General features: G+C 40.9%; 2 protein-coding genes and 1 long non-coding RNA gene across 5 annotated transcripts in view; 1 reads left to right on the top strand and 2 right to left on the bottom strand.

Moving 5' to 3' along the window:
• rims4 (regulating synaptic membrane exocytosis 4) overlaps positions 1–20357 on the bottom strand; it is a 163065-nt gene that overhangs the window by 69432 nt on the left and 73276 nt on the right. The window lies entirely within an intron of this gene.
• On the bottom strand, positions 2129–6426 carry lsm3 (LSM3 homolog, U6 small nuclear RNA and mRNA degradation associated). The gene is made up of 4 exons (XM_071494732.1): positions 6312–6426; positions 4613–4723; positions 4280–4375; positions 2129–2882 (listed from the first exon to the last, which is right to left on the bottom strand). Exons 1-4 carry the CDS (start codon positions 6330–6332, stop codon positions 2802–2804), a joined length of 309 nt encoding a protein of 102 aa, XP_071350833.1. The 5' UTR covers positions 6333–6426; the 3' UTR covers positions 2129–2801.
• LOC139630894 (uncharacterized) lies at positions 2842–9266 on the top strand. Of its 2 annotated transcripts, none has more exons than XR_011693237.1 (3): positions 2842–2974; positions 7106–7285; positions 8632–9266. It is a non-coding gene; the product is annotated as an uncharacterized lncRNA (long non-coding RNA). The 2 variants fall into 2 exon arrangements; XR_011693236.1 differs by having other exon boundaries at positions 8483–9266.

Genomic DNA, 20357 nt, shown 5'->3' with positions numbered 1-20357 from the left:
CAGATGATTGATTGCAGTGTGGCTAGGCTGTCCCCACCAACACAGCCTGTGTTTTTAAACCGAGCCCATCACAAGGTTCATCGCACTCCTGCATTGAAAGCAAACAACACCAACAGTGAGCCTGAGGATTACACTTTATTGGGCTTCAGCTCAGTTCAACAGCAAACAGTACAACTGCTAAACCGAGGTCCTCTGCAGACCAGACAATCTGATTTCGGTTCAGCCTTTGCAGTCTACAACAGCCACAAAGGGCCAAACCTGTGTAGACTGTGTCCTCCGAAGGATGCAGCCACTGAATTGGGATACGGCTATAGACTGCAGAGGGCAGAGACAACTAAGGCAAGGTGGTTTAAATACCCTTTATCTAAGATAACCATTGGATGATAGGAAAGCTCGCCCACAGAACCCAGTGAAATCATTGGCTAAAAGCGGAGCGGTGAAGCCTCTGTGTGATAATGAGAAACAGCTGACTGACAGTTGTCTTCTTGCTTGAAAAGACTCATATGTGTTGCATAAAGTTGTTTTTTGAATGTCTATGACTGAGTGAATAACATCTACAATAGGCCTCATTTAGATCTCGAGGCAGGAAGATACTGAGCTCCTCATTAAAGTGCATTAAGGTCTTGTCTTTCTCATATTACGATACAGTTCTAGTCCCTTGGAGGAAGTTTTGTTCAGTGGTAATGTGCAGTGATTGTTGCAGCCTCATATTCCTAGTACAGAACCTCCTGGGGGTTTGTGCGTAGGAGTAAAAAGTAAAAAAACAGATGAAGAACTAGTGAAGATTTGCATGTATCCTCAGTCACTGTCCGTACACATCAGTGTGCTGCTTTCAGTCCAATTAAAACTTCCTGTCCCACAGTGCTAATGTGCAGAAAGGTTTATATTCCTGTTTAGGTATCAGCGGATGTGTAGGAACAGAGGTTTCTGCGGTCAAGAACAGTTTTCTGTAAAGCTGCTCAGTCACATTTCAAAGGTATTTTACCTGGAACAGTATGTTCCCTCAGTCTCATCAGTGTGTTCTGTACTCAACATGTTTTTAATGACACATGTTCAACTAATACAGTTGTAAAAGTACAAATGATACTGTGTGTAGGACGTTGTGCTTACTCTATGACTGTAAGGTTGATGGGGAAAGTTAAATTGCAAGCAGCACTGAGACTTTAGTCTTGAAAAGGTCTAGTGTTTGACTAAGTTTTGCAGAGGACCAGGAGTGAGATGTCAGTGTGTGAGGAGGCCAGCAGCCCGTTCAGATTCAGGTCTGATCCACCATCCTCATCATCACCATCATGGTTGACAGCATGAAACTGTAGATGGTTTATTAGGGCAACGCTACCATCTAGTGGTTAAAAGACAGCAGTACAAGAGTGCAGAACACTTCCTAAAAACATTTACAAGAATTCTACTAAAATATAGTTCTTAAGTATTTTATTCTTTACTCGACAATTTCCTTTGATGCTACTTTATAACTACATTAATTACCTTATACTCCATCATGTCTGACAGCTACAGTTAGTAGCTACATTACAGATGAAGAGTTCACATAGAAAACATACAGTGTGAATATTGCTTTGTTATAGATTCAAATACCCAAAGGCAGTGCTGGAGTACCTGCTGGCTAAAGTTTCAGCCTCCTCTGACGGAATAATACTGAGTCGAGGTTTTCTGTCACTTAGTCAAAAGCCATTGAATTAAACACATTATTCAGAGGATGCACCAGTTGAGTACAATTTAAACTAAAATAACTGAGGTTTTATCAGTAGGTTTGACACAGGGCCCCTCCACAATAAACAGGCCACAAAAATCAGGGGATAATTCAGAAACCACCATAGTTAATATTATACCTTATTTTAAACTTTAGGTACATTTTGAAAAATAAAACATTTGTACTTTAAATAAGGGTGTGACTGTATGACTGTTACCTGGAATGGAGTTTTTTTATATTGTAGTGGAAAACATCCAATTGACTGTTTTCAAGTTGTTTTCCTAAGCAGAATATTAAATCAAATTGTGATTCATTGAAATTTACTATTAATAGAGTAGCATCCCATTTGCATTAGATAGAACTGAACTGACTGTAACTGACATGAATATTGACAAGGAGATTTAACAGAAGATTTCAAAACACTTTTTTTTTTTCAAATCAGCTTTTTTTATTCAAGTTTACCAAAACCAAATGCAGACAAGTGTTTACACCTCTGAGCATGATACACTCACAAATCGAGCAAAACACTACAAAAATATATATTAAAAAAAATTAAACTGAAACCAACAGGAACTAAAAGACCTTCCAGATGGAGGTTTAGAGTAACTGAGCTCTGCTTTGAACCAACACTTAATGGATAATGTCAAAATGAACAGTCACATTAAAGCCTTGTGTAATCTTTTAATTACACAAACCAGGCTAACACAAGTTCTCACACACAAATCTGAGTCAGTTCAGTTAATTGAAACCATGATGAGACATTAGTGACACGGTCTGGTGCTTGAAGACACTGGGATTTAATGATGACTGCATTTTACTGAGGGGATTCATTCACCACTGTACTGAGCAAAGTCAAATGAAACATCTGGAGAAACACAAATCAAATGGCCTGAATTTCTATTCATAATATGCCCGAATAAAAAATGAATTAAAGGTCTTCTTAGTCCAAAACAAACATCCTCCTACAGGTTTCTGACCTTCTGAGTTGTGAATATAAAATAAGGGGTCGTGTCGACGCCTCTCGTTGCAGCTCCGCCCTCCTCCTCAGGGGTAGAAATTTCCCAGCTGTTACCAACACACCAGGAAATGGTTGGGGTTAGCCCACCCTGAGAGGCGGAGCTACGAGGACCACGCCGTCTCCTCTGACAAACAGCATGGGGATGTTCCTCTTGGTCGACTAAAGGGACAAAAAAAATATGAGTGGAATATATGCTGAGTGGCATCTGAAGAACGAACACAGATTAACATGAGCAGCAACTTTCCACAGCTGTAAGTGTCTCACAGTGTAGCTGGACAGATCAGTAAATATCAGCTTATTGCAGTAAATCAGTATCAGTGGACACGTCTGACAAGTCTGTGCACTTTGTACTGCAGACAGGAAGATAAGCAACTGTGTCACATTAACCTACACACCATGGTTAATCTTTACACAGACACAACTACAAGACTCTACTAAAACAGTACAACAACACAGGACAGTAACACAACAACAAGATTTTTACTTTTAAAGACCAGAACCTGTTTCCACTCATGTCGAGTTCTCACCAACTTTCTTGGATTCAGGTTATCAGTGGTTATCAAAAGGTCGCACAAACACAAAGTATTTTGTATAATGTATCAATAAGTGCTGAAGAATATGTTTTTAAAATGCTGCTTTGGAAATGAATGGATGCTGAAGTGGACAGTGATAGTAAAGCAGTGTTACACACCAGACACGCTGCCTGCCTTGCGCGTGCATCACTGATCTGATAACCTGAACCCTGTAGCTCTCTCGTGTGTGTTCACGCAGCCTGTGTGTCTGATGAGTCACTGATCTGCCAGTTCTGGCCACCTACACTGAGTTTGTCCATCAATAATCCAATATTTGCTTTCATTAACTTCTCATAATATCAGCTACAGTGAAAGTGGCCTCTTCTGTCTCCACATGCTGTTCCTAAAATGGTAAAAAATATCCATCCATCGTCAATACCACTTATCCTTACGGGGCTGTGAGGGGCTGGGGCCAAGCCCAGCTGACTCTGGGTGAGGATGGGGTACACCTGGACAGGTCTATCCCAAGGCTGACACAAAAACAAACAACCATTCACACCTATGGGGAATATAGAGCCACCAGTTAACCTGCATGTGTTTGGACTGTGGGAGGAAGCTGGAGGAAACCCACACAGACATGTGACCTCCACACAGACAGACCCCAGCCAAACCCATAAACTTCCTGCTGTCAGATGACAGCACTGACCACCGCGGTTAAAATATGATATTTATATTTTGTCATGTGTGACACATTCGTATTCAGCCGAGACACTGAAACTATAATGAGAGGTGTCAGTTTCATCTATCTAGCAAGAGATGTTTTTACTGAGAACCATACATCACGTGAAACATGGGCGAGACGTCTCTCTCAGAATTCTAGATCCTGCGACGCAGCCAGGAAGTGTGACACAGACACCGTGTCTGCTCTAACCTGTTACCATGACAACCGAGACGTTCCTCAGCCAACACACACACGCCACACAGGGAGTGTGTTCCCGACATAACTACAGTGTTTCAGAGAAGGAGAACAGCTCCAGGTTGTACCTTGTAGAGTTCTTCATAAGTCTCCTCGTCGATCTCCACCGTCGTCACAGTCTCCTCCACATCACCCAGGATCATGTTCAGGTGCTGATCGTAGGCCTGGAACAAACACACAAGTACGAAGAGTACAGCACAAACAAGAGTTAGCAAGAGAGGAACAGCAGAAATACATCTGAGGCAACAAAAGTGGTTTTTATGAGAAATTCTCTGGAGACTGCTCTAGAATCCTGGTCCACGACACAACACATAGAAACCTACTACACAATCACAGACACACTGTCGGGTGTTCCAGAGATGTTTCAGGTAGCGTGGGGAGACGCTGTGTGTGCAGCTTACGTGCAGTCGGCCGCGGAGCTCCCTGTCGTTCCTCATCTTGACGTAGATCCGCTCATCCAGACTGAGTCTGATCAGGTCCAGAGGCTCCTCCACTGTGTTGGTGGTGGGTTGCTGCAGCACAAGTAAACAAAGTTAGTTAGACCTACGACACTACAGATTTATACTCACTGTTACAGCTTAGGCTGTGTTCACCTCACCTCTAGCTCATCTTTATAAATGTATTTCCAAAGTCCTTAAAGACTTAAAAAATATATGAAAATATTAAAGTTTCCTAATCAAAGCATCTGAACATATCTTTGTTTGTGTTGTTTTAGAAGAAAAGTAAACGTGTAAGATTATTTATTAAAAATACAAAATAAAAGAAAGTAAAACCAATGTAAACAAAAAATAACTGATAATCTCTGTAATTTTGGGTCTCGTAACAACGAGCAAGAGATAATGATTAATGGACCAACAGAAAAATAATTACCAACTATTTTAATAATAACAACAACAATTTCAAAGACAAAACAGTGAAAGTTTCCTGCCTCTCAAACATGAGGGTTCACTGCGTTTCTCTTTGTAATATTTTAGTAAACTGATCGTTCATCTGGTGACATCTGACTCTGATATGATCACACAGCTGGTGAAATCAACCAAGCAAACTCAGCCTCCGGCAGAGTGAGGAGGAGAGGTGTGAATTTGTGTCACAGCATCTAACTTTGAGGACGGACACACACACAGACACACACAGACACACACAGACACCGACACACACACACACACACACACATATATATATATATATATATATATATATATATATATATATATATATATATAAAACTATAGCTGTCTGGAGTAAAAAGTACAACTTCCCTCTGAAATGTGGTGGGGTACAGAAATAGTAAACTAATAAGGACTGTGCTGATGCAAACAACACCTGAATATTCCTCTGTCTCTGATTATTACCGCCACTGCTGGTACAACTGTTCGTCTGCTAATCGACTGAAACAGTTTTGATTTAGTTTTTAAATGATTCTTTAGGTAATTATCTATATTTGAATTTCCTCTTTCCAATTATATACATATATATATATATATATATATATATATATATATATATATATATATATATATATCTTTGAGAGTCTGTTTTTGTGGTTTTGTGTTGTTTTGGAGTCTTGTATCGTTTCCTTGTACAGGCACCACCATGTTAAACACGGTGCAGCTGATATTTAGCTTTTATAATTAATTCAACTAACTCAGTCCTAACGCATGAGACTGCGAGGAGATGCAGCTGCGGAGAAAAGTCAATTCAGTTCTTTAATTCAATGTATTTAATCTTTGACCATTTACGTTGGTGTCGGCTAACATGCAGTCTGCTTTACAAAAAACAAGCCCAACGCGTTTAGTTTAGTTGAGCAGCTCTGCGCTTTCTTACACTGGACAGTTTTAATCTCTTTCAGACTGAATTTAACCGGATCGCAGACCGGTCAACAAACACGTTTAACGGTAGCGTCGCAGGCTAACCATGCTAATGGCGCTAGCTTGTCTGCCAGGCCCCTGTGGGCTGTTAACACAGCAACAACGAACAGAGCGACACCAGAACCTCGCTCTCACACACACACGAGTAAAACTGTGTCGTCGCTGATTCTGAATGATCGTTTGCGCCCTGAGCTGCTGAAACACCAGCAGAACCGGACACAGATGCACCGACCTGCTCAACTTCGTCCGCCATGATTTTTGAGTCTGCGTCACTTGTCTGAGCCGTGCGGAGGTTGCCAGGTCCGCAGAAAAGACGTGAACTGCACTGTTCTCCTGTGGTACCAATCAGATGTTCAGTGTAATGGATGAAAAGGTTTGTCCACCTGTGCAAACTAGTCATTTCAATGAAAAAATACATACAGAAACTCGTATATTCATTATTTGTAATTTACAGAGGTAACAAGTAGTAGGCCAATAATAATAATATATCTGGTCAATCTAAATAATTTCGAAATAGAAGTTCAAATAGAAATCAAAGCATAAAAAGTAATGATTTATAATATGAAACAAATAAATAAAAACGAGAAATGAACTCTGCCAGAGTGGATGTTAAAAATAAAAAAGTAATAGGAAAACGGAAATTCAAATATAAAGAATTACCAAAAGAATCATTTAAAAACTCTATCAGCAGTACTCAGCAGTGGTAGTAACAATCAGAAAAAGAGGAATATTCAGGTGCTGTTTGCACCGGTGCAGTCCTCATGAGTTTACTTGGTTTAGCTATAGTTTAGTTACTTTGCATAAAATAACATATGATGATCTTTATGAAAACAATTTAATGAAATCACTGGACAACAATAAAATGCTATTTCCACAATGTTGCATCAGTATTAACGATGTAATAAATCACGCGCGTGCTTTTACTTGATACGCTACTTAATCATAATACTTCTGTAAGAGTTTGAATACTTTTATTTGTGTTGACACATCTTTATCTCTTTTGCTTTGTTGGTACTTTTCCTTAAGTTTGAAGAATGAGTGCCTCTTCCACTGCACTCCAACCGATGTGTCCCGGAGGACGATGAACTGCAAACCTGGCAACCCTGTACGTGTCGATAAGTACCACTCTCCTCCTCCTCGTCCCTGCTCCCGTTTCCAGAGCTTTCCATCCTGCACACGGCGCAGCACACGGCGAACTGTCCGGCGGTAAGTTTATAGTTTTAATCCAGACTTTAATATTTTTCTGTCACTTCAGAGTCATTTTCTGAAGACGGTGCACAGTGTATGTACAGTGAGGCTGTCGAGTTACAGGGACAGCGGCTCCGTGAGTGCAGGTTGAAACAGTGAGAGTCTGCAGCGCTTATTCAGACGCTGATAAACCTTTCAATAATCGATACTGGTGAACGGGGCTGCGCTGTGAACCACACATGGACGGTAAACAGCTTCAGACAAATTAGATCAGAGTGAGAATAAACCTGCGGCTTTATTCCGAGGAGGGATAACAGAGAGAAGATGAAAGAGTTGAATCCTCCTGGTGTCAGATTGGCTGTGTGTGTGTGTGTGTGTGTGTGTGTGTGTGTGTGTGTGTGTGTGTGTGTGGAGGTTGAACAGCATGTGTTTCTGTGTCCCTGCTGGTGCCACGTTCCCTCCAGCTCAAGGACAAACTGAAGCTGAAAGTTTTCAGTTCCAAACATCAACCTCAAAGTGAATCATTATTGGAGCCGAAACGATGAATCAGTTTCTAAATCAGGGATATATTTGGCAGCTACGTTGATAATAGAGTAACTGTTGAAACGAAGCCTCTTTAATGGCGGGAGGTCACAGTAAACTCAATATAACATAATGACCTTGGGTTAATGTTAATATATGATCTGTTACCTGTGTGAAGTTTGTTTTTTAATCATTTGGACATAAGCACCAACTTCTGTCTGATTTCCATTGTGGGTTTGTGTCCAGTTTTTTATTAGTTTATCTTAAACCCTCATGTGACTCCACAGATAAAACAGAATAAATGTGTGTTTACATATTTTACATTCATTCACTCTTTTTTCCTGTGTGTGTTATTCTTCCTTGTTGTCGTTTCTGTCTTTAATGCATATGAGTGTGTGTGTGTGTGTGTGTGTGTGTGTGCGCCTCCTCTCCCAGTCCAGCCCAGTGCTCCATACTGGGTGTGTGTGTGTGTGGTCAGAGGAGGCAGAGCAGAGCAGTGGTGTTACCCATTCCACCCTCAGCTGCAGCGTGGCTCTGTGGTGGAAGAGATCCCTGCAACAGCTGCACACAGCAGCCGACACGTGGCTCACAGCCGCTGTCAGACTGTCAGCAGTTTTACTCGTTTAAAGTTAAAATGTCTTGACGTGAAAAAAATATTTCATGCAGACTCTTGTTTTCATGCTTGTTCTGCAGCTGTGAGACATAGGTCATGTTTTAACACACAGTCGCTGAGACGTTCACGAGGGGCCTTGAAGTGGTAGATGGTGTGATGATAACACTGTGATGATAACATCTGCGTCCATCTTCTTCTCCTCCTCTCACTCCATCATCACATCCTGCAGGCTCCAGCGACAGAGGGACGGCCACTGGATGGCGGCGACAGCAGGAAGACAGGAGTTAACGTCACCGTCCAACTGAGGAATCAGTTTGTGTCATTGACTGTAATAAACACCTTAACCCTAATCATAGTAATCACTAACAGTGTCATCATTTTATCAATATAAATAAAAACATATACATTTAAATTGGGAATTTTCATCAATCAATAATTTTTCCTCAATGTGGCAATTGGGTACACAGCAGGGGGATATAAGCATAAAAACATACAAACACATGGCGCAAATACAACAGAGACAAAGACCAAAAGATCAAGAATAATAAGTAAAAAAACCAAACAAATGGTACATTAATTATATAAGTTAAAACATATATATAACATATTGGTTCTCCAGGGACGGCTGGTATTATAACACATTTTTACATTCACACGTGATGTTTTTATATGTGTTTTTTTTTCTTGTCACACTGAGCAACACTGACATGAACAAGAAGGGAGAGTGAATGAAAATCATGACGATGCCACAAACTGATGCGTGATGTGTTTGAGCCTAAAGTCAAAAATAATCCTGACTGATTCTTCATTAAATATAACTTTTAGTAAAAAAAGAGAATTTACTGTTAAAGTTTGAGTTTTTACTTTATGATCACTCAATGTCACTGGAAGATTGGCGTCATTTAAGAAAAAAAGAAAAAAAAAAAAATATATATATATATATATATATATATATATATATATATATATATATATATATATATATATATATATATATATATATATATATTATTTTAGAGAGCCGTGGCAGGATGCAAGATGTTGTCTCATCTGTGACAGTGAAATTCTTTTGAAAAGTGTCAGAACTTGATGCAACAGACTGATAAAGTCAGGTTTGATCACTGCAACATGTCTGAGTTAGTTTTTATCTGTCAGTGTTGGCGAATGATGAAGCGTCAGTGCAGGACACTTGATAAAGACATCTGAAGATCAGATCTGTGACTTTTGGTGAAGCTTTATGAAGACCTGTGTGTTGCAGTGTAACGTAGCCTCTGTGTTAGCCTGTAAGTACGTGTGTGTCAGAGTGAAAGTAGAGGAACTGAACACTGATACTGTGGGACGAGTTTAGGAGAAATCTGAGTCCAAACCCAAAGCTGCACACCAAGACCTCCATTAACCCTGAGCACCAGCTGTAGAACAGCTAACAGGCTAACAGTCCTGGTGGAGCAGCGTCAGTGTGGGTCCAGTGACCCAGTGAGACGCAGCCTGAGCTGGACAGATTCACAAAGACGCAGACAAACTCTCTCAAAATCTCAGATTTCCCCAAAGCCAGTTTAGAACTAAGAGACCTGTTTCCATGGCAACAGTGGTCAGCAGGTGTTACTGGTGTTACCATGGAAACATGGTTGTTCTAAGTTCAGGGATGCCTGCTGATCAGTGGCACAAAATGACAAAAAAAAAACGATTTTTAAACAATAAAGATCAAATAACTGTCAGAGCTCATATACACAGCTCTACTAAATCATTCCCATCTGAATTTACAGTGAAAAAATAAAGATGAGGACTTTCTTAAAAAACAAAAAACATGGTGGACATGGTAACTGCATCGAATCACACAGCTGCTCCACTCCAGGCCTCCAGAAGCTCCTGCACTCAGTCTGAGCTCCGCAGAGTTCGTCTCAGCTCACAGTCGCTCTGAGTCATGTGGCTGACTCTCATTTCACTTTTTCAGTTTTATTTGAGAAGCGTCGAGTCATAATGTACATTATCTCTAGACACTTTAGAGGGAAAGGTCATGACCTTTATTATCATTATCATTATGATCATTATTATTATTATTATTATTATTATCATCATTATTGGCGACAGTGAGGAGGAGAAACTCACTTTAACAGGAAGAAACCTCCAACAGAACCAGATTCAGCAATAAAACTTTTTTTCTTCTCTGACTCACGGATCCATCAGAAAAAAATTAATGAAAAATAGTGAAGAAAATAAAAAGTCCAAACAAATATATTTTTGAAACAACAAGACAAAAGCTGATTGAAACACTGAAGGCAGATTCACTGTTGCTGTCTCATCCATGGCCACAGGAGGTCAGTGTTGGACCACAGAGACACAGACGTCCTCGTCCTGTCCAGCCGCCGCCAACAGGAAACGTTCAGGGTCGGTTTCTAAACTGCTCCAACATGTTACTTGACTGAAGGAAATTTTACATTTATTACATTTATTTTCAAATAGTGTTTTATCTTCATGTTCATTTAACAGATCAAAGTACAGAGAGATAGAGAGGTGAGAGTAAACATCTGACAGAGGTCATAGGTCAAATCAATAAGTAATCAGGTCATGATTCACTAACTACTAGGGTTGCACATCTCTCTGTGATAAACGATTCGATATGTATCTAGATACACAGGTTACCATTTGATTCAAAAACGATATCCTTTTATTACAGACTGATTCGATACGAATCGATTCCATACAGTGTAAGAACGATAACCAGGTTACAGGTCGGAGTCAGTTATCATTTGAACCCGCTGACACAGTGAAGGTCATTCATCTATAAAATAAAAAGGCGGTGGTTGTGACTGATGACAGGTGGTGACCTGCAGTCAGGATGAGACACTGCTGCTCACACATCACAGAAACTATCACAAAGAAGCTCAATGACTTAAATTAAAATACCTAAAGAAACTGTTACAGAGGAAGCTATGAAAAATCATATCGGCGTCTTAGTGAATCCGGTGATGCAGCGAATATATCGATTAAAAACAACATTCCTGAAAAAGAAGTGACGAATAAATGCGGCAAAAAAAAACACAAAATGAATGAACCTTGATGTGTGTAGAAGAAAACTCGCCTTTGTGCCGTTTATTCACTTTTCACACTAACTTGTTCTCGTCCTGACGTCACTATAGCAGTAACCTAGCAACCATGCTCGTTCCCGAGACACAGCAGGACCGCGGATAGAGTGCACGTACACAGTGGTGACGTCACTCAGAGAAAAAAGACTTTTCTGGGCTTTGAAAAACTTTTACACAGATGAAAACCCCATGGCTTAAAAATATACATTAGAAAGATTGATATTGGGCTGTGTGCACAGCTGAAGGAGTCCTGTTAACAGTTTTACAGGCCTCTCTTTTACTGTTGCCGTCTATGGGAAAATGCTTTTTGGGCCGCAGGGGGATTTTTCGCTGCAATACCACGAGTGGCCACTGGAAACAGCTGCTGCGAGGCTGAGTGGTGTCCAGGTTTTAGAATACATCCATGGTCGTCCCTTGTTTATCACTCATGCTAATACCAGCTAGGCAGCTACGGTGTTTCGCGGGCAGCCTCAGCTCTCGCGTTGTTTTAGAGACCTGGCGCGTGTGTAATGCATGGATGTATTATAATACATAATACATACGTGTGATGCCGCCAACCGATTCAAAGTCTCGCGATACCCGATCCATGACTCTATAACTGATTCATCTAGGAATTCATTGATAATTCGTATTGATTGAGGAGGCTGCATCTGATGCAGCCGTATCTCTCACTTGTTGAACCGAATATCCGGTCGCATCGGTTTATCGTTCACAACCCTACTAACTACTCATCTTCGTTTTGTGTCAGTCACAGGCTGATTGGAGGTCTGGTGGGTCAATCGTCCAATCTGCATTTCACTTCAGCTCAGTCGAGTTCTTTCACACTGAACTGGTAAAATGAACATGGAGCTTTGGAACCAGGACATCTTCACAAACTGTCGCCACAGAGCTGGAGACACTGAAATCTGAAATATTCAGAAATAGAATTAAGATTTATCTTCATTTGAACTGAAGGACGGAGCCCAAAACATACAGAGGAACATGTCTGTTTACCTGAGTGTGTGGACGGGGGGGTCACAGTTAGAGGGGTCTAAACCAGCTGCAGCTGTCCAGGCCTGTCACTATGCAAATACACACACACACACACACACACACACACACAATCTCACACTCACATACAGTTGGTTCACACCAAACCACCAGTGCTGCTCATCTGCATTGTTACATGAAGATTAATCACACTGACGCATCTACATGAATAACATCTTCTCCTCCTGGAGGGGACGCAGCTGAAGAAATGTGTGTGTGTGTGTGTGTGTGTGTGTGTGTGTGTGTTACATTCATATGGACTTTGATGACACTGACCCAGTTCAGACAACAGTCTGCAGTGAAAACACGATTTCCTGATGAACCCTCCCTCAGACGGAATAATCAGAGCTGCTCCTGCTTTTTGCAGCAGACAACACACAAGGTGAAGGATTGTTGACTCTTTACTAACCCGACCAGTGAGCTTATTTTGATGTTCAGTCCTGTGTCAGTCGTAGTTTAGTAGTGAGTCATCCTCACAGCTGGGAGGTCGACTGAAAGGTTTTCTTGTGAAATGAGATACACACTTTTTAAAAAAGGAACCTAGTCTGACAAAATGACTGATGGAACATAATTAAATATTATGGCTTTTTTTAAAGGACATCAGGTCACTTGCAGTTGTGCACAGCAGCTTCTCCTTGAGACTCCAGGCTGGAAATGATTTAATGATGTCAGTAAAGTGCACACAGCATATGATCCAACCACAGGATGGAAGAGGAAAAACTGTGCAAAGAAAAATTGTAAAATGTCAGAATTACCTCCATCAAGCAGGTTTAGTTTTCACCTGTGTTGTGTGACACTGGTCTTGATGGAGGTCTGTGCTCTGCTTTAGTTTTATTTTGATTTTGACCAAATCAAGAGTCTAAATTAGAGTTGATGGAACGCTCCTCTCTGTTTTTTATCTAGATTTGAATAAATCCAGATTAAGGCCATTTCAAGTTGACAACCACATGCATCAGAGTGAGACTGTAACTAAAAAGTTGTTGGTTTGATACCCAGACTATCAGGGAAGTGAAACAGAAGCACTGCCTCTGTGTAACACACGGGCCGTCGTCCTCAGTCAGGCTGCAGGAAGTGGAAATCATCGCTGGATCATTGGTTTCAGAAACTTACAGACACAGCTCTTCATTTATCCAACTCTGATTTGTCAGTGTGCTTCTTCATGAAGATCAGAATATACTAACCAACACAAAGACAAGCACTGCAACACAAGCGCCATTGTTCACATATTGTTACGACCAGCTCATTTAAGCTATAAGAACTAAGATGTCAAACACGTTAGGCTTGAGTTAAAGCAACATTTCTTTTAATTCAAAATAATAACAAAGTTTATGGGATGTGGGATCAGATGTCAGTGTGTGGTGCAGGTGTAGGATGCAAGGAAAGCAATGTGTGTCTGAAATCTGTGTTGTAGGGTGAAAAACAAAAAAACCACAAACAGAAAAGACGTCAGGAGGTCGGCTGTCCAGGGAGAGAGAGACACGAGCCTGAGGAAGCCTGGTTTTATGCTCTTCCTCACAGGTGCAGTCACTGAGCCGTCTGAAGTAGGCGGAGTCTCCCAGGAACCAGGAAGCCAGGCAATGCAAGCAAAGCAGGAGAAGAGGGCATAGCAGACCAAGCAGGAAAGCACAGGGGTGGGTCAAACACCTGCAACAGAAGACAGCCAGGAAAACGCATACGGCCCCGGGCCGTCACAAAACCTGCATCCTGAGTGCAGTATGTACCTGCAGGATTTGGGGTCGGATGTGGGCCACCAACATTTGTGAGGTGTTCAAGTGGATCATGAGTTGGAAAAGGTTTGGAATCACTGATCTAAACCATGAAGCCATGAAGCACAAACCCTGTTTAACCAGAGACGTTTACTTCATGTCATTCTCCATCTCTGTGGACTCACTTCCTGTCATCTCTCCAGTGTCTTCATTTAGTCCTCTGTATGTCACAGATATTCAGAGATTAATAATAATGAGTGTCCTCAGATAGAGCTTAAACATTCACAGTTCAGTGTGCATCAGAGGCTGATGGCAGAAGATTTAAGTCCAGACAAATGTCATGGCAGCTTCCAATCACAACATCCTGTTGGCAAGTTCGTCCTCATCTAAAAATAAAGAGCTACAGGCCTGGATGTTGTGACAGAGCTGATGGTGTTATTGTCTCCGCTCAGTCTGAACAGCGTCACATCCGTACGTCAGTCTGTTCTCCCTGCGTCATCTTCTGCTGGAAACCTCCACCTCACTGTGGCCAAACGTGGAGTCACCACCATAAAACACTTTTTACACTTGATTTTGTGTTATTTTTTAATTGGAGTGGTTATTCATGTGTCACCTGAACTTCCAAGCTGTTTTCATAAAAAATACACAATGCTGACACCAAAGGGAGCTGGAGAAAAACATCATCACGACTGTGTGATATTTACCTCATTGTTGTTCCAATCCACAGCCATTTATCCTCAGCTTCAGTCTCCTGTTAACATTTGTCTGTGTGGGAGGGGGTTATTTCGACGTTTCCTCTTCTCTATTGACACAAAAGCTGCAACATGGTTTTTCATTTATTTTAACACTAGTCATGTTGCGTCATGTCAAAGAAATAAATCGATTTCCAAATTAATTCTGGCAAAATAATAATAAAAATCTCGCCAGCAAAGCTGTGATTGGCTCGGTTGTTTCTTTTACACACTGACAAATTGAGCTGGTTCACACCGAGACCGAGCAACCCTGTCTCCTGGAAGTTATGTTTATATATATATATAAGTAAAATCAGCAACAGCAAATTCATTTTGTAGGAAACATCTGCAACAAGAGGATCTGTTGTTCATTTACATCAGTAAACAGGTAAAGTTAAAAATAGAAATGAAGCGGAACGACTCAGATCTCAGAACAGCTTTCTCTCCCATAAAGCTGTGGTCCTTTAAGTGGAGTGAGAGGGTTCCTGGGGTCCCCAGCAAAGGGAAGAATAATGTATTTTCATTATAATTCCCTCCATAAATAACACAATGACAGAATATGAATTATTTTGGTTATGTAATAAAGCATAAAAAAATCTAAAATCTTCAAAACATTTAAAATCTAATCAGATGGGGGCCCTGAGACAAACAGGGGTCCATGGTCTAATTTGTGTCAGTGAGGGGTCCGTGATGTGAAAAACCTTGAGAACTGCTGCTTTAAAGGATCTGATGTTTGAATCCGTGATGTAATTTACTGCCCTCTAGTGGCAGCAGCAGGTCATTATCTCTGAGGCAGACCAGGTATCTGTAGTTTGTGTCATCGTCGTGGGCGTGGCCATGTCACCGTGCAGCTGATTTACATGTTTCATACTGAACGCATCAGTAAAATGTTCACAGGTAAAATGTTTGTCTCCCACCAAAATATCTGATGTTGCAGTTCAACAGCCACATCATGAAACTGGTTCCTGGTCCTGTTCAGACCCTCACAGATCCTGGTTCACGTCAGAGAAAGATCCTGGTCTGGTTTAATACAGGAAAAAGTTCACAATCTGTTTATTTACATTTCACCTAAACCGCCATCTTTCACTGACGTTTACCAGAGAGCTGGTGTTTCTGTGACCACAGGTTCGGACTCTGGATGTGAACCTTTGTGAGACATTGTGCTGGTAAGTGAATCGTCCAAGAATTAACTTCTTGCTTAACTTAACTTTTGAGAAGAAGGTAACCAAATTAAATTAGTGGTGGGTAGAAATAATATTTAATTTTCATATTTTTCATGCAGTTTTTGAACAATAAATACATATTTGTTTAGTTGAGACAGGGCTGTTTTTCTCTACACTATTTTAAAAATGGTGAGATTTATGTCCCATGTCAGCATCTAAAAATACTCTGTCAGAGGGGGGAGGGGCCAAGAGGTGAGAATGGAAAAAAGGAGGGAAGGGTATAGATGAAGAATAATTAATAGCGTAGGATGAGTGATGAAGGTGCATACCTGTTAGGCCAGTCTGACCCTAAAATAGCCCCCGCAGTCGTTAAAACGTCATTCAGGCCTTTACATTACGAATTTACTGACAGCCTGATTTATATGGATTTAATAATGGATGAAGCCAAAGTCAGTGGAGCAGAGTGAAATACAGATGAATTTACACGTGCACAAGTACTGAGGACTGCAGGGAAAACACATGATCTGTTAACATGTGCTCTTTATCATTATGCTTTATTAAAGTCCCATGCAAAGTGCAATTTGACATCTTTATTGACTTAATATAAATTTAAATGAATTAATTTGTAATATTTTTATAATAATAATAAATATATCAGGTCTTCATCAAAGAGGAGGTGTCAGACTTAATTTGCAGCTGTCCAAGTGTTTTATATCCAGATAAGCTCATATTTGGATTTAATATAATTTTATTCACACTTTGCCACAGACATACAGGTTTTCCCACATGGTTCCAGTTCAATCAGCAGAGCCTGAAGCTCACTGGTAGCTGCCCAGGACGACAGAAGAAGAACGTTGATCATCAATCTGTTGTCTGTGAGATCATTTGCAGAATAGAATACACATTTACACACATTTATGTGTCTGAGTTTAAAGTAATAAATGATGTGTGGAGAGGATTTAAGTGTAAATGTTGAATGATTGAGCCTTTTCACTGCTGTGCAGATCTGCAGCTGACTGTGGCAGCAGCCCGAGCACCAGTGTACATCTTCTGCTGGTTCACAGTCAGTCACATTTTCTCTGCTGCTCCTCACATTTTAATATTTTCATCATGTTAAATGACACATTACAGAAACAGAGACAATAATTAGCCGTGTTATCAGATACCGTCTTGATCTGGCCAAGAGGCAGGACCAGTGTATGAGTGTAAATGGGGTATCTACATATCTCATTACAATTATTGGATCAAGTAAAAGTGTTTGAATAAGGAACAAGTCAAATCTGCCATCCTTTAGATTCTCTTCTGGGTCAGGTTTTATAAAATTAATTACCACTAAAACATTTAAGCAACATAAATGAGTCAGATCGTGTGGTGCCACTGAAGTTTCCTGCAGCAGAATAAGTTCTGCTGTTCAGTGTCCGCTTGCTTTCTGTGACCTGAACACATCATGAAGACAGGGGTTACAGCAGTTCAGGCTGTGACCCACTGACAGCTGTTTGGAGCAATGTGAATAAGAACAGGCAGAAATGTTAACTGTCCATCATGAGGCGAGACTGCTGTCATCTGCAGGAAGAATGTTGATAAGATGAAGATAAAGACGACAAGAGAGGGCCAAAGAAAATGGTGCATGTATGAAAGGAAAGGAAAGGAAAGGCAGTTTGAGGTGAATAGGGGACAATTCGTGCAGAGAAGTAAAAAGCAGTTTATATTGGATGTCTGAAGTCAAAGCGAATGGTGTTTACACCGTGGAAAGAATAAAATTATTTCTGAAATTATGTGTGAAAGATGTTGATAAAATCTTTTACGTACAGGGTTTATTAGTTTACAGAAGACTCTGTACTGGATGAACAGGTCACCAGTACACTGATGAATATTTTCAACACAGCTTTAACCCATTAACTCTTCAACCCCTCAGTTCTCTGCTGCTGCTCTCTATGATAGCGGCAAACAGTCGCTGCATCATCCAATGCTGCTTTCACTTACACTTGGACAACGTAGGTGCATCCACATTTGGGACTTTGGAGTTTCTACTAATGAACCAAGACCCATGACCCCCCCTCGCCCCTCCCTGATGGCACCATTGTCATATTGCCCCATTGCTGCTGGATGTGGAAACAAGAAGCTGTTTGATAACAAGTTAACCAACTCAGCTTGAAGGTGATGCTGCGTCAAAGTTGTCTTGTTTCTGCTGCTCAGGACTGAAAAGAAAATCAGTTATTGCAGATTTAACAAAGTTGTTTTGTGTCTAACTGAAGCAGATCAGACAATGGGACAATCAATCATTTGTGTGACAGTGACTTGTAACAGTCTGAGAAACAATGTCGCCCTGTCAATGGGGGCGAGCAGCGTATTTGTCACAGTCTGGAGGGTTTGTTGAGCCAGATTGTGTTGGATGGTTTGTGTTAACATCTCTGTGTGAGAGTTAAGTCAGCGGCTTGTCAGCAGGACACACACATTAACTGGCTCTTTCTTGACCCTTAACCTTAACCACAAAGACTAACACAGATGAACTGGACACACATGTAGAGCACAAACACACACACACACACACTCTCACACCCACACACTCACACACACACTGACAAACAGGTAGGTGTCTCCTGTAATAACAACCTCCCTGTTATCCAGACTAATTAATAAATCAGTGTCCAAGCGAGTGGAGCGACTCCTCACAGCAGAGACCAGTTGGTGTTTCTCATTGGCCGGGACAACACGATGAAGACTAATGGACGCCAGCGGTCTGTCTCCACGGAGCAGTGACTGTGCGAACATGTTCATCCTTTACTGAGCCTCAACCAGGCACACGTGTTGTAGTAGAGGGAATATTATTTATTAATCACTCTGCTTTCAAAACAACAAGTTCATCTTTTTATATGAGCTGAATATTTTATAGGTTTTTTGTACAGACAAGCAGGAAGTTTACTGAACACTGATGATAAATGAGCTCTAATAATATCACTTCCAGGGACATTAAACTTACAAGGACCTTGCTGCTCCATGTTAAAGCTCTTACACAGCCATGGTCCAACACAGGTGCTGTGATTACTTCACCTGATGTGACCTCCTTAGCACTAAATGTAGTTTTATTTCAAAGGCTTCATCAAATGCAGCCGAGAAATGCATCCTTGATTTCCCAGGTGACACCTATCCCAAGATTCTTACCAGAAACACCACGGCTACTCTGCACGGGGATGAAAGAGTGAGCTGCAGCTTCAGAATAAGTTTTAAAAACACGCAATCACCGACTGAAGTATGTTTTCATCTTGCGGCTGACCACAGCTGTAAGTGCTCACCACTGAGACTGCTTAGTTCAAAATCAATCAAACCCATTGACTCAGGTTGCCTCGGCCGCTGCTGTTAGCTTGTTAGCCTGTGGATATTACTCCTGATTCTTGCTGCCTTCCGACTCTGGAGAGACTCAGTTTTTAGCGCCTGTTAGTTTTAATAATTGTTTTGCATATGGATCTAAATTTATTGTCTCCACGTTATTTCTTATTTCTGCTTGCTTGGTTAGAGTCAACACACTACTATCACAGCAACTCAGTTATTTCATTATTTACCAGCTTTATGCACAATGCATATTGAAGCATATTGTTTATTTTCCATTCAACACCTCATACTCAGAAATAGTCAGTAATCAGTGTATTTAGAGGTCCACGCCTGATGAATACCAAAGTAAAACCTCAACTACCCTAAAGCCACAATGTTACTGTGCCTAAAAACATACTTTTAACAGGTGTGTGCTTTTCATCTGACAACAGTTTTACATCAAACGCCATGACAGCAGCAATATTTTCTACCTATATAAAAACAGACGTGTCATTTATCTCACACCTTGTTAGCTAAACAGGACATTTTACAACCAAACAATCCAGATCCAGAAGATGTGACTGTTGATTTCTGACGTGGGCTCCTCATTAAAACTGAGCAATAAGCACCACAGAAGAAGAGCCTGCACATAGCTGTGGTAGCTGCACGTGATGAATGTATTAAAGCCATATTTGACAGCAGTAATATTTTTTCGTGCAGTGGAGCTTGTTGCAGGATGAGCGGATCATTTATTACACAGCTTGTTAGACCAAGAGCAGTTGTTTCTATCTGCATGCACATAATCTGCATATATCTGGCATCACTGCTGTGTACTGTAGGAGCCACAGCAGTGGTGTGTTTGTGTGTTTGTCCTGCTTTTGTTCTGCATCAGGCCAACACAACAACAAGAGAAATGGTCCAGACACTGTGGACT

Source organism: Trachinotus anak, unplaced genomic scaffold (assembly GCF_046630095.1).
Source record: "Trachinotus anak isolate AG129_WGS33_773 ecotype Australia unplaced genomic scaffold, CSIRO_AGI_Tana_v1 ptg000013l, whole genome shotgun sequence".
Lineage (NCBI taxonomy): Eukaryota > Metazoa > Chordata > Actinopteri > Carangiformes > Carangidae > Trachinotus > Trachinotus anak.
The sequence above is the reverse complement of the archived record's forward strand: the minus strand, read 5'-3'. Positions and strand labels throughout refer to the sequence as shown.